Source organism: Juglans microcarpa x Juglans regia, chromosome 2S (assembly GCF_004785595.1).
Source record: "Juglans microcarpa x Juglans regia isolate MS1-56 chromosome 2S, Jm3101_v1.0, whole genome shotgun sequence".
Classification (NCBI taxonomy): Eukaryota; Viridiplantae; Streptophyta; class Magnoliopsida; order Fagales; family Juglandaceae; genus Juglans; species Juglans microcarpa x Juglans regia.
In genome coordinates this window covers 9,133,262-9,146,475 of record NC_054597.1, presented here as the reverse complement: position 1 = coordinate 9,146,475, position 13,214 = coordinate 9,133,262, and the positions used below count along the sequence as shown (strand labels likewise).

Genomic DNA, 13,214 nt, shown 5'->3' with positions numbered 1-13,214 from the left:
CTCTACAGTTTTGAGCTGCAAATACATATACAGACACATTGGTTGGCTCTGGTACATCTGGGGTTTTGATAAGGGTTTACATGCTAGTTAGACCTCTCCACCTAGCTCAAGAGAGCAAAACCGTTCTCGGGAACGCTATTAAAAAACTCACTTACCAAAAACCCTTAGTAAAAGAAAAATCTTAAAAACACATTTTGAAACAACCAAAGCTGCACAAGCCGCGGTGGAGGGTGGAGAAATCCCCATTCCTCTTGCACAGCAGCTGGACAAGTCAGGGGGAGATCCCTCCCCTGCCTTCTCTCCTTGCACAAGGCCACAGTGGAGGGAGCAGATCTCCACCCTTCCTCACACATGACCACCATGCTACCCACACTAGAGGGGGGAGATCTCCCCTCCTCTCCTGCAGCCCACACACGATTGGTGGAGACCCCCCTCCATCTATCCAGTTTTTTTCTTCGATTCCATTTACCATTGTCCCCAAAAAAATACCAAACACCCTTAAGAACTCTAGTAAAAAAACACCCCCAAAACATTTTTAGATGCTACACGACCAAAGAAAAAAAAAAAAAACCCAACAGAACAAAACACTTCTTGAAATGATTACCCAAGGAGCCAAATTTGGGACAATTGAAGAAATAGAACTGCAGGCTTTGGATATTTGAGGCAAAATATATAATAATTATTGGACTGCTTCCTACACTGTCTCACACGTTTAAGGGTAAATATGACTCTTATTGTTTACATTTTTTCCATCAAAAGGGGCATTTCTATCAGAAAAGATTGGCTCTTATAGTTTTTATGTTCACGAGCATTAGTATTAGATTGGCCATCCTATTCTTCAAATTTTGACTAATATGTAGCTTTTTCACTTTTAGCTAATCATTCAAAACTTGAAGTCTACATTGGATTAGTCATCATATTCTCTATAATAATAAAATATTATTTTTATATTTTTTTAATTAATTTTTATTTTTTAATTACTTGTTTATTTTATTTTCATAATCTTCAATAACCTCCAACAATCATATTCATTTTCATTTTCACAATCCAACAATCTATAATATAATAATTTCATATGTATAGATGGTAAAATCTCATATGTAAATAAAAATCTCATATCTATAATATAATAATCTCCAAAAATACTTTTAGACTTGCTCTAGTTCTTTTCATATTTGAAAAGAATAATGAATTTACTGTAGTTTATATTTTGGATGAAAACAATTTAGCTAATTCAATGTGGAGCAAATATGGATGATATTTGCTAAATTTGAAGATGAAAAGGCATTTGGCTAATCCAATGCCAATGCTCTAAGTTTCACGTTGCAGAATATAATGAATGAGGACAAAAATATGACTCAGCACAATTTAGAAAACAACAAACAGACTTGGTCATTTCACCAAGAACACCTCAACCAGAGATCTATGGATTTAGTAGTTATGCATTCCTTATCTGCAGATAACCTAGATATCATTTGTAGATCTGATTTGCATCACTTAAGCGTTAGTGGAGTATGTTCTATTGTTGCTGTTTCAGGTACACGGAGACTTGGTAAGAGTGAATTTACACCAGTTCATGAGTACAACTACTTAAGCAGCTCGATAAAATTAAACAAATGGATGAAGACGTTTACCAAAAGTAGTTCTTACTAAAATTAGTATCAATTATCAACATGCATCAGTTTCTGTGTGCAGTTCAATTCTTTCTACTCTTCCCAAAGAATTACAAGAAAAAAAATCTCCTTAATATCAAAACCACCAGAAATTGCCACCATAAAATGGCATCCTGCAAAGTGCCTAGAGGTTAAAGCAAAGCATAAAGTCACAAACTAGAAGTGAAGGCAAGTGCGTGAATCTCTCAACAATTGTAACTTGCAAAATCACAAGGATGAAGCTTTTGCCTTGAATAACCAAGGGACTCAATATGGAGAATTTGGAAATATGAAGGAAATGCAAAGAGTAGGGCATCTAGTCATCAGAGCATTCAAAATCAAGAGCTAGAAGATCAACACAACTACAAAACATAACCACAAGTTGTGGTTAGCATGGACATCAACCGAAGTATGGACCATGTTGTCCATGACCAGATCCAGGAGATTTCCCTCATTGTTGGAAGCTCCAGTTGATTTTAGCTTTGTTTTTGGTTTCGTTTATGGTATGTTGGTCATTTTTCGTTTTAATTTTTTATTTTGGGATTTTCATTCTTGGTTCGAACCCTATGGATGATTTTTCTGTCAGGAATACTTGAGTGTCAGTCTTGGTATTGGTTTGTTTAGATCTGCATTGTGAAGAGAAGGCAAATAGGTCCATACTGTGGGTGTGGAGTAGCGCTCACTATGACTGGGGTTCCTAGTAGCAGTGTGAGGTGAGTTCAGCTCCAATCCTCCCATCCGTTAGGCTGGTACAGGGAATATATGGTGGGACAGAGGCGGGGGTGAAACTGCATCCCCACTTGGATGGGACAGAGACTAAGGGAGAAAGTGAAAACTCACCCATATAGGGTGGGCATCACCCCTAACCACAATCCACTAGTCCAGAGTGATAGAAAATAAAATAAAATATAAAAGAAGATGGAGAAAGGAGAAACAGGGAAAGATACTTTTGAGGGCTACATTTTTACCTCCTCAATTGTTATTGAATACAAGACATACATCCCTATTTATAGGGAATTGCATTGAGAAAAGATAAGGTAAACATTATGAAAATCAAATCAAAATAACTTTGATTTGATGATTATGAAAATTAAATCAATATAATATCAAATCAAATTATTGATTTGATATTATCTTCAACATTCCCTCTCAAAGTCAAGGTGAAAAACTTGGGAATCTTGAGTTTGAAATTTGAAAGTAGCCTTCATATTCATTAATTGATCGTCGATAAGATGATGGTGTTGGTGATGAAGTGGCTGGTAATTAGAACATCAAATCTAGAGTTGTGGCCAACAATGGGCTATATATGGCCTTAGTCAACTATTGGACCAAAATCAAAAGGCCAAAATTGCATCTTAGGCTTCAAACAATGCTCACAACAAATCAAAACTCAATAAAAAAAGTCTCACAGCTAATAGAGATACTTCAAATGCATTAATTTGAGACGATACATAATTGAACGGCGATAAAAAGTTTGTGAGAGGTAAACCTAGTGGAAGAATAGATATTCCACAGGATCGAGCTTAGCGTTAGCCAAAGGCTCAGATACCATGATAGAAAATCAAATATAATATAAAAGAAGATGGAGAAAAGAGAAACAGGGAAAGATACTTTTGAGGGCTATATTTTTACTTTCTTGATTGTTATTGAATACAAGACATACATCCCTATTTATAGGAAACTACATTGAGATAAGATAAGGTAAACATTATGAATATCAAATCAAAGTGATTTGATAATTATGAAAATCAAATCAATATAATAATAATTATCTTCAACACAGAGAACCAATCTCATGCCCAAAGCATAAAAGAAATAGGTCATGAAAAAAAAAACTCACCAGTATTTTGAACATGGCAGCTACTCTCAATGACAATAACCTTGGCGTCATTTGGATTTGTGGAAACACTGCCAATGGAACTGTTTCATTCACAGGAGGAGACACTGCTATCACCTCAGTTATGTATGATTGTGCTTTGGAACTTGAGCGAGTAGAATTCTGGACAGAAAGAATTGAAGGGTTGTATAAAGAATAATGGTATAAAAGAAGACAGCCATGACAACAACTGAAATTTAAAATTTTAACCTTTCCAGCTGTCGCAAATGCTCGTTGTACAGCCATTGCACCACTCTGGCGTTCTGTGTCAGGACTCTTCACCATAGTTATATCTGCTTCCCTAAGGACAGGAGAATCTTCTCTGCAATTATCATCAAAGTTAGGCAAACAAATCTCTTAATCATTAACATAACAAACACAAAACGTTGCAAACTGAACTTAGAAAATCCAACATTTTAAAATGAACACTCCAGCCTCCTTCACCATCCAAAGACAACACCACGTCATGAAATGCAACTAGTGCTGGTCGATGTGATATAGTTATGCATGATGTTCCCATTGCTCGGACTTTCGCGCAAAAGCGTTCCTCCATATCAGTTGTGACTGCACTCGTGCACTCATCAAGAATTGCAAATTTAGGCTTATGGTAGAACAGTCTGGCCATCCCCAATCTTTGTTGCTCGCCCAGAGATAGTTCATCTCCCCAGTTAATCTCTTTTTCAGGTGGGTAACGCTCTAACAGGTACTCAAGGTCAACCTTGAAAAAAAATATACAATACCCATTCGATGAGTTATGTTTAAGAATCAAGGCATATAGAGAAAACAATAAGAGAAAAAATGTAAGATTAGAAAATTTACATTTTTCAATAGCTCCACCATTTCACTAGGAGTGAGAGGCTCAACCTCTTGATCTACAGTATGAGGATAAATTAACTGATCCCTAAGTGTTCCTACAGCAGTGTATGGTCGTTGTGGCACATAGAAAATCTCCTTATTAAGATCAGAACCAACCCCAGGTTTCACAATGTGGCCAGATACTAGAGGCCAGAGGCCTCCTAAAACTCGAAAAAGTGAGCTCTTTCCACTACCATTGGGACCTTCAGAAAAAAATTAAGAACATTATCACATGCTGAGCTGGTATCTCAGAAGAAAGAAATACATCTTTTAGACCCATTAATGCTAAAACAAGCATTTTGTTTTTCTATTTTGATATACAATACATAGATAATCATAATGGACAGTAAAACATCCAGAGAACATTAACTTTTAACAATAAGATCAGGATAGTATGTTAAATATGAGATATAAACACAAGCCTTTTTTAACCTAAGTTTTCAATAGCCATAATGATGCCCTTTATGGGTAATCATAAAATCACAGAGTACATATATAGGTTAACAAATGAGATACTGAGAAGAAACTGTTTTGGAACTAAATTTTCTTGGATTGGTATGTTGTACTGCTCATGCATTTAAATCTTATCTGATTTGTGTAACTGTTGCTTATTTAGATAAGATTTGTGTAACTGTTGCTTATTTTGTTTATATTTATAAATTTCTATTTGTCATTTCCAATTTTGCTATCAAACAGTAGCTTGAACTCTACCAATTGATTGACATTAACACCAACACCACCATTCCTGGATACCCTTTCATAAACAACAATATCATTCAATACCATCAGCTCCGCCTTAATCTATACTTCCATTGCCACCACCCAACCATCTCAAAACCAAAGCCAGCTCATTTGCTCAAACACACCACTATGGGACTTAAATGAATCAGAAAACTGCTACAACCAACTTAAACCACCTCCATATCTATGCCATAACATCTGAATAGCATTGATGCTACCTTGCCTCCACCACCACTACCACCAACATAATCATCACACCACACTTCTGCCACACCACTGCTGTACTGAAAAGAACCACACCTAGCTACCCATGTGGTCTCTAGATTCAAAACATAGAATGTTTTGCTAGAAATAAGCCTCCAATACTGAAGACCACGCAAAATTAATCACTTAATAATTACAAAGCACAGCAACTTTCCAACCATTATTTAGAATCAAAATTCATGGAAAAAAAAAATTCCTGAAGTGAGTGAACTGATGTTCACAAATCAAAAGAGGATAAGAATTGATTTCCTTTGTGTGGAAAAAAATGGAAAACTATCTGAAGAATAATGCTCACAGGGCAAGGAGACATGAAACAAAGAAAAGTACAATGAAACAACACCAAATAAAGATGCTCCTAAGTTACCTGTAATCAAAAGATTAGATCCTGATTCAACCCTAAGAGTCAAATCATCCACCAAGACATTACCAGAGGGGGTAACAACCTGCAAAATACTGAAGCTATCAGAACATGGCAAAAAAAAACAAAAACGCAGGACGGATAATTAAAGAAGTTTCACATACCTTGACACCAGCAAACTCAATGTAATTAGCTTCACTAATGTAATTAGAGCTCCCATCTCTCAGTAGAGAAGATTTATCATTAACCATACTTAGCTCTCTTGATGTGATGATTAACTCATGAATGCGGTCAGCATAACCACTGTAAACAAGAGAACACATCAGAATATTATTCCTGAGTTAGAATAAGACATGCCTAATTCACTCTCTATCTCTCTTCAACCCCCCACCCCCCCCCCCCCCCCCCCCAACTCAGGCCACATGTTTTATATTTAGTCATAAAAATGCTCCATAAGACCTCTAATAATGAAGTTAGAAAGATGCCAATATTTCTTTTTTGAAAGATGCCAATATAAATTATTAGTAGATCTGCAAATAAAGGATTATATAATACCTGAGACGATTAAGTCGTCTTGAACTAATAGAAAGAGTCCCAAGAGACTGAAATAGTGAAATTATAACACTCGTATGGTATCTTAAATTGCTCAACATCTCTGCACGCCCAATGGTTGAAGTGTCAGGTCGCAGATGGCCAGAAAAGAAGGGCTCAATGATTAAGATAACGGCAACTGTAGCACCAAGATACTTTAGTAAGAAATCCTGAATCATGCCAAACCACCAATGATCATGAAGGACAACACTCATGTGCCTAATCAGGGTTTTAAACTTCTGCTGAATATGAGATTCTTCTCTCCTTTCTCCGCCATAAAATGCTATACTTTCTGCATGTGTCCTTAATCGTGAATGAAGCTGTCGATAGTCACCTTCCAATTGTTGTTCTTCAGACATAAGTTTCCCAAAAGCAGGAGAAAAGTTTCTAATCATGGCCCCTGCTCCTGCTACGTAGGCCTGGAAAGTAACATAAAAGGTTAAGGTTGCACACAACCAACTACAATAATTATTACATTAACCTACGAGCTTTTTGGATAAGAACAAACTATAACAAGATAGTAAGTCAAGAAACGGATTGAAAATTACCAAAATCCAGAAGACATATTTGGGGCTGGCATAAGAACATAGACGCCAAGTATAGAGCAGACCATCAGTCACTGCGGTTAGATCATCCTGTACAAGCTCACTCAACTCTGAACAGAACCTCGGTACATCACTTGCAATTCGTTGTTCAGGATTATTTATCCGTCCATCAACATGTGATATTTTGTAATAAGCCATATTCTGAAAACCAAATAAGAATTAAAGAGAGCACACTGTTAGGACCAAGCAAAACATCATCATGCGTTTATTAGGCAATCTTTTTTATGGTATTTGTTAGACAACTCATCAATTATTAGTAACTGCACTTTCTTGTGTCAGCAGTGAAAGAAAAAAGAATTGAAAAATGAGATTATCATGTTCTTTACTAAAACAGAGCTAAGTAGTTACAAAATCAGATCCCATATCAACTGGACACATAGTTCGGGTATTAAGATGTAGAAAAAATACAAATCAAATGGAAAAGATAATACAAAATGGTTTTGAGAAAATCAGACATACACATTGAATAAATCTATCCCCAAAGAGGAAGAGAGATAAAATAAATAAATAAAACAATATCCTGAAATACCATTCAGAGATAATGTCATCAACAGGCATTTTGATCTAAGAAAAACCAATCAGACAGAACAGTGGAGGAAATGGGAAACAAGATCCAAATATATACAAACTACATAACATTGAAGCAATGTATCACAACCCAAATCGCACGAGCATAAGTTAGAGGAAGAAATAGAAAGTTCCAATCATATAAAAGTGCCCAAATGCACCATGTAACAAGCAATTTTTCAAAGGACAAGGGGTTTAGAAAACAAGAGAAATCCTGTAGAGGCACTATCAATGGAAGGTCCCAATCTTGGTGTAAGAATTATATTTTTGAGTAAGCTAACACAGAAGTTCACGACAAAACCACTTCTGGATTGTCCTACATATATAATATCCAACTAACAAAAAAGAAGAACCCATCTGAGTGTTAAATCAATACTTGTCCAAAGCTTTTGGGACAAGTTGTAATGGGCAATTTAGTCAAAAGCTTAACCATGGGCAAAAGCCAATTCATGTACATCCCTCTAGAGGATGGTCACTAATACCCAACAAACCTTAACCATGGAATATTTTTCCTTTAAAACTTTCCAATTTAGTCAAAAGGCATTAAAATCCTATAAATAAACTACAAAAAATTTTGCAAACATTGAAAATTATTAAAAACCAAAAAAATAACCTTGATACAGCAATCTTGCAGAATTACCTCAAAATAATGAGCATGGATAAGTCTCGTCAATATCTTTCTGAACCGCAAACTAAGGGTCCCTGTAATGTAATTTGAGGTCGAATGCATGGCTGAAAGAAGAAAACATAATATAATATTTTCAGAAATCAACCGGAAAAATAATGGTACACGTCGAAGAAAAGCAGCGCGGAATAAAAATCCCTGCACTTTTGCCAGCCTGTTTCCTAAAGCAGTTCGCAACACCTGAAAACAGCAGAAAGGTAGTAATTACAAGAACACGACAATCAACCGAGAGCTAGCATTAGAGAAAGCAGTAGAGAATCAAAGACTTCACACTCATGCTTGACCAAAGTCTTATCCATTCCTTCTAGCAGACAATTGATATATGCTTATATAAGTTTTGTCTGCAGATAGCTCAAGTGGTAAAAGTTCTCTTTCCTCGTTTCTACAATTCTAAGACAAATTCAACAGTGGAGCTTATCTTTTTTTCAATAGTTTTGCCTCTAAAAACATCCACAACAAATCTTTCCTTTCTTTCTTCTTCTTGTGTGTTCACTTATCAAAAGACAATTCTAAGACGGACAAGATGCATAATCATTTCTAGCCTCTAACCATAGATATACTACTTAACTACCAAAAAGATGGAGATTCATGTATACTTCTTGTGTACCAGGATAATATCCCTTTTCATTATTAATAAAACTTTATCTTACTCATAAAAGAAAAATGCCACCGAAAAGAAAAGGAAACAAAAACAAAAGCTCATTACGATGATATACAAGGATATGACTCCTCCATGTAAACACAGATAGATCATGTTCCTACAGAAATCAATAATGTTTTCAGACTATAAAGCAATTACTTAATAAATTATCCTTATTTTCTTTAATGGAATAAATTATCCTGATTTTTTTAATGGGTAAAACTAACTTCATTTATACAAATGAAAAATTATCCTGAAATTACTGTAACTAAAAGGAGGAAACCCCATAGAATCTCAACTTTTTTGGTTCTTTGGTGCCAAGTTGTGACATGCTGTTACTGCAAGTTCAATGCCTATTATATCACTCATGGAAGGGCTTATGTCTTCTCTCTTCCAATAAGCATAATAGCCGCCATCATCATAATTTATTTTGAGAATAAATTACTTTTTTTTTTTATAAGTAATCAAGAATTTTATTGATGAAAACAATAGGCCTAGCCCATGTACACTTGACGTACATAAGAAGCAAATACTAATATATTAAGCAGTATTTGATCTTTATCCATTATCCATCTTGACTGGATCCTTTGATTACAAAATTAATAAATTAATTAAATTACAAGAGCAATTCTCTAGCTTGGACCTTAGAAGTCTCAAGCTACAAAGCACAAGTGAGTGGATTCTAGTCTTGAGAGCAGCCTATTTCCGTCGAGTCATGAGAGTAGCCACTTCATGCAAAACAAGTGAAGGGTAGGACCACATCCAAGCCATCCTACCAAGATGGCACCACAATAGAACCAGCATTTGGATATTGAGCCTCATATTAGGAAATTCACATGTTCTTTTACCACTGTTAAAAAATTGGTTTGCCCTATCACATGAGGTTTTAATGAAAATGGCCACCAATTACGTATATTTCAAGCCAAGTAGGATCCTTGTTGGTGTGGGGAAAAACAGGGAAAGGGGAAAGCAAACCACTTAAAAGAAGAATTTTGCTAACCACATGTAACAGATAACAGTTGGAAGTATGCCTATAAATCTAAGAAATTAAACTATGCAACCCTGATAATCAAGCATTTTTTCCGAATTCTTTAATTCAGAATGAATCAGATATTCTTTTTCGTCGAAGGATACACAGGGACTCAGTAGATATTGGACCACAACCCTACCCTTCAACCTGCCCTTACAAATGAGAGGACATGCCATCTTGTATTAGAGCTCATTGGTCTCTTCAATCATATGTTAAATTCCTTATGCATTAAAAAATGCTACTACATGCAGTACATGCATAGTATAACTATATTTGGTATATATACTTGGGCTCTTGCCCATTCTTATGATCAATAAAATCTTGTATACTGATAAAAAAAACTAAATTTGGTATCACAATAGAATTAAAAGGAATGTTACTGTTACTTATAAATACTTTAGAACTTCTCTATCAGAAAGTGCAGAATATTATAGATCTAGTGAAAGCGTTTACGTCCATGAACTTATACACTAGAAATTCAAAATGTGAATATACATTATCTATATAATGAGGTAAACATGATAAAACAACAAATATTTCCTCATGATTCAAGCTATTTGAAGGTTTATGGCTTGAAGTAGTTCATACTATTACTTCAAAGATGTTAAAGTGGAAAAAAAAAAAAAACAAAGCAATCACGATATAACAACAAAATGTTCATCTTCACGATTCAAGTTATTTGAATATTCGTGGCTTGGAGTAGTTCATACCAAAGTTTTGAAAACCATTCCGTTCCAGCCAGAACGACCGGAATTTGCCATTCCAGAACAGTAACCAGAACGATGTGGCTGAATATTTCGTACCGGATTCAATTCCGGTCGTTTCGGTGCGTTTCGGATCATTCTGGCTTGATTCCGGCATTTCCGGAATGACCATTTCGGTCCAAAAAAATAACAAGGTTTTTTTGTAATTATTTTGAATCTCATGGCATATCTGTAATTTCCTCATCTTCTTATTTACCCCCACTGATCTCTTTTCTGATCAGTATGTGCCAGTACACGTCTCCATCTACCATTTTATTTTTTTCCAATCAAGATGTGTCAGTGACTCAGAACACATCTCCATCTACCATGTAATAAATAAAAGAGATGGGATTTTCGGGCAAAAAGATCCAAAATGTTGCTTATATGTTTTTAAAATATTTTATTTCAGGGAAGTTGGAGGTAGGATTTTCAGGCAAAAAGATCAAAAAAGTTCCTTGTGATTATCATTTTGAATGTTATATACACTGGCGACATTTACTTTGATGGAGGAATGAATAGGTGTGTTTACTGAGTATTTTAGTGAGTTTTATAAGTACGTTTGTTTAAGACCTGTATTGACTATTGAGAAGTATTATTAAGTTTATCGGGTAGGTATGTTTTTAAGACTTGTATAGGTTTTATTTTGGAATATAGTTATTATATATATAATTTATTCATATAATGTTTATCCCGAAACGGTATACTGAAACGTACCAGTACTGAAATATTCCGTTCCAGTGCTTCAACCAGAACAGTCACCAGAACGGTCACTAGAACGGAATCAAAACTTTGGTTCACACTATTAATTCAAAGTGTTAAAGTGGAGAAAAAAAAAAACAAAGCAATCACGAAATAACAACAAAAATATTCAAACTCCACTTTCCTCATGTACACAAAAAGAGGCTTACCACCATGGCCAGTAAAGCTAAGAGGTCCCTCGTACCCATTTTTCCCATCTCAAACAGTAGGACTCCAGCAAGGACTTGAATTGACTTCAATCCTCCTTTCTTTCGTTTCGTTTTCTTTACATTATTGGCATCCCTAGGCACCTTCTCTGATTTTTGTTGAGCATCATTAAGCCCATTATAATGACTAAAAGAATTGGGCTTTCTACAGCTAAACCTTGATTGAACATATGCAGCAGTTCCTCCAGCAGCTAGGATACCAGTGGCAAGAAGTAGAGTTTTCCTGTAGAACAAAAAAAATAAGCTGCCATACAAAAAGTGAAGCCTGGAATTGTGCAAATCAAATTAAGTTAAATAAAAAAGTACATTAGCCACTCAAATGCAAGTAATCCAACACTAAGGAAAAAAAACAAGTGCAGCATTATACCTTTACTTTAACTGGAGGATGACAGATCAAGGCTGACTAACAGCGATTCACAATTATATCAAAAAATCACAAGTAGCACTAAACTAACAGTGATTCACAATTATATAAAAATAAAAAATAAAAAAAACACGCACACGTGGCACAACCGAATGGACATGAGGTATACAAGAGACAGCAACCCACATAGGGTTTAAAGGAGAAACAACCAAGTTCAAAGTGTAGCAAAGAATATCCTCTAGTCACCCTCCCTCAGACAAAGTTTCCTTGATCTTTGTCTCCAACACGCCACTTCCAAAAGAGTAATTCTCTCTAAATTGTTAGCTATCTCACCATTTTCACCACCTACTCCAATAAAATCTGCAATTACTTCAACCTCACAAAGTTCATTCCAAAGTAGTTGTTCCTACCTCTCAGTATCACTAAACTCATTCCATAATAAAACCAAGGGATCCCTTATAATCATATGTGTCAAACAATGTCTCACCTTGACCTCAAAATCCAAGGATTTTAGCCACATTCGCAAGCTTGAAGTTCCCCATTACCTCATAACACCACTACAGTCAAGCAATAAGAGAAAAGTGATTCAATACTAATCTAGGGAGCGTCCTCCGAGAAACATATGGGAACTGAACTTCGTAGTCTAGGGATGTGAGAAATCTATTGATTCGTGAGCACATTGGGTGGTCACGATTGTTGGGCCAGAAATAGTTGCCTCCAACCAATGGAGGATCCATCAGACTCTGTTCAAAGATGAAGTCAAAAAACTCTGGCACTACAAAAGAAATACATGTTTCACTTGATCACTCGCTGCAGATGATGTTAAAGTCAACCCCTACACACCAAGGTAACTTCCACCAACTGATCAACCCCGTCAACTAATCCCAAAGTGCTCTCTCTATCTCCATTTTACAGATTGTTGCCTCTTGTGAATTACCTTGAAGACCTCTACAGCTTGCAAGGAAATCTACCAATCTAAGAGGCATGACCCATGATAATCCCATCCCGCAAAAAAGTCATCCCACGTGGTCATGGCCACCTCGCAATGTAGAAGCAGATGATCTACTAATTCTCCATTCTTCTTACACACAACACTAGTCCAACACAATTACCCAACGTTTCCTTAAGTTATTTGTGGTAAGAATCTTGTCTAAGGATGCTGTCCAAACCAAAAAAGATGCTTTTGAAGGAGCTTTCGTCTACCATATATACTCCTCCTGGGAATGTGGTCTTTCCTGAGCTTGTTAAAACTTGGTGAAACGATCTGACGGTGAATCT

The 13,214-nt window shown here is 35.8% G+C and overlaps 1 protein-coding gene across 2 annotated transcripts in view; it reads right to left on the bottom strand.

The window, feature by feature from the left end:
- Nucleotides 1-13,214, bottom strand: part of LOC121252936 (ABC transporter D family member 1-like) — a 38,603-nt gene that overhangs the window by 12,750 nt on the left and 12,639 nt on the right. Inside the window, exons 3-12 of one of the 2 annotated variants that reach the window (XM_041152791.1) lie at nt 11,516-11,795; nt 8,150-8,374; nt 6,886-7,083; nt 6,302-6,756; nt 5,911-6,049; nt 5,753-5,831; nt 4,348-4,586; nt 3,942-4,246; nt 3,739-3,850; nt 3,493-3,651 (exon numbers count right to left, since the gene is read on the bottom strand). In XM_041152791.1, coding sequence (XP_041008725.1) covers nt 3,493-3,651; nt 3,739-3,850; nt 3,942-4,246; nt 4,348-4,586; nt 5,753-5,831; nt 5,911-6,049; nt 6,302-6,756; nt 6,886-7,083; nt 8,150-8,374; nt 11,516-11,795 — 2,191 coding nt within the window. Of the gene's footprint in view, nt 1-3,492; nt 3,851-3,941; nt 4,247-4,347; nt 4,587-5,752; nt 5,832-5,910; nt 6,050-6,301; nt 6,757-6,885; nt 7,084-8,149; nt 8,375-11,515; nt 11,796-13,214 lie in introns of both variants that reach the window. The other variant, XR_005938307.1, reaches the window with a different exon arrangement.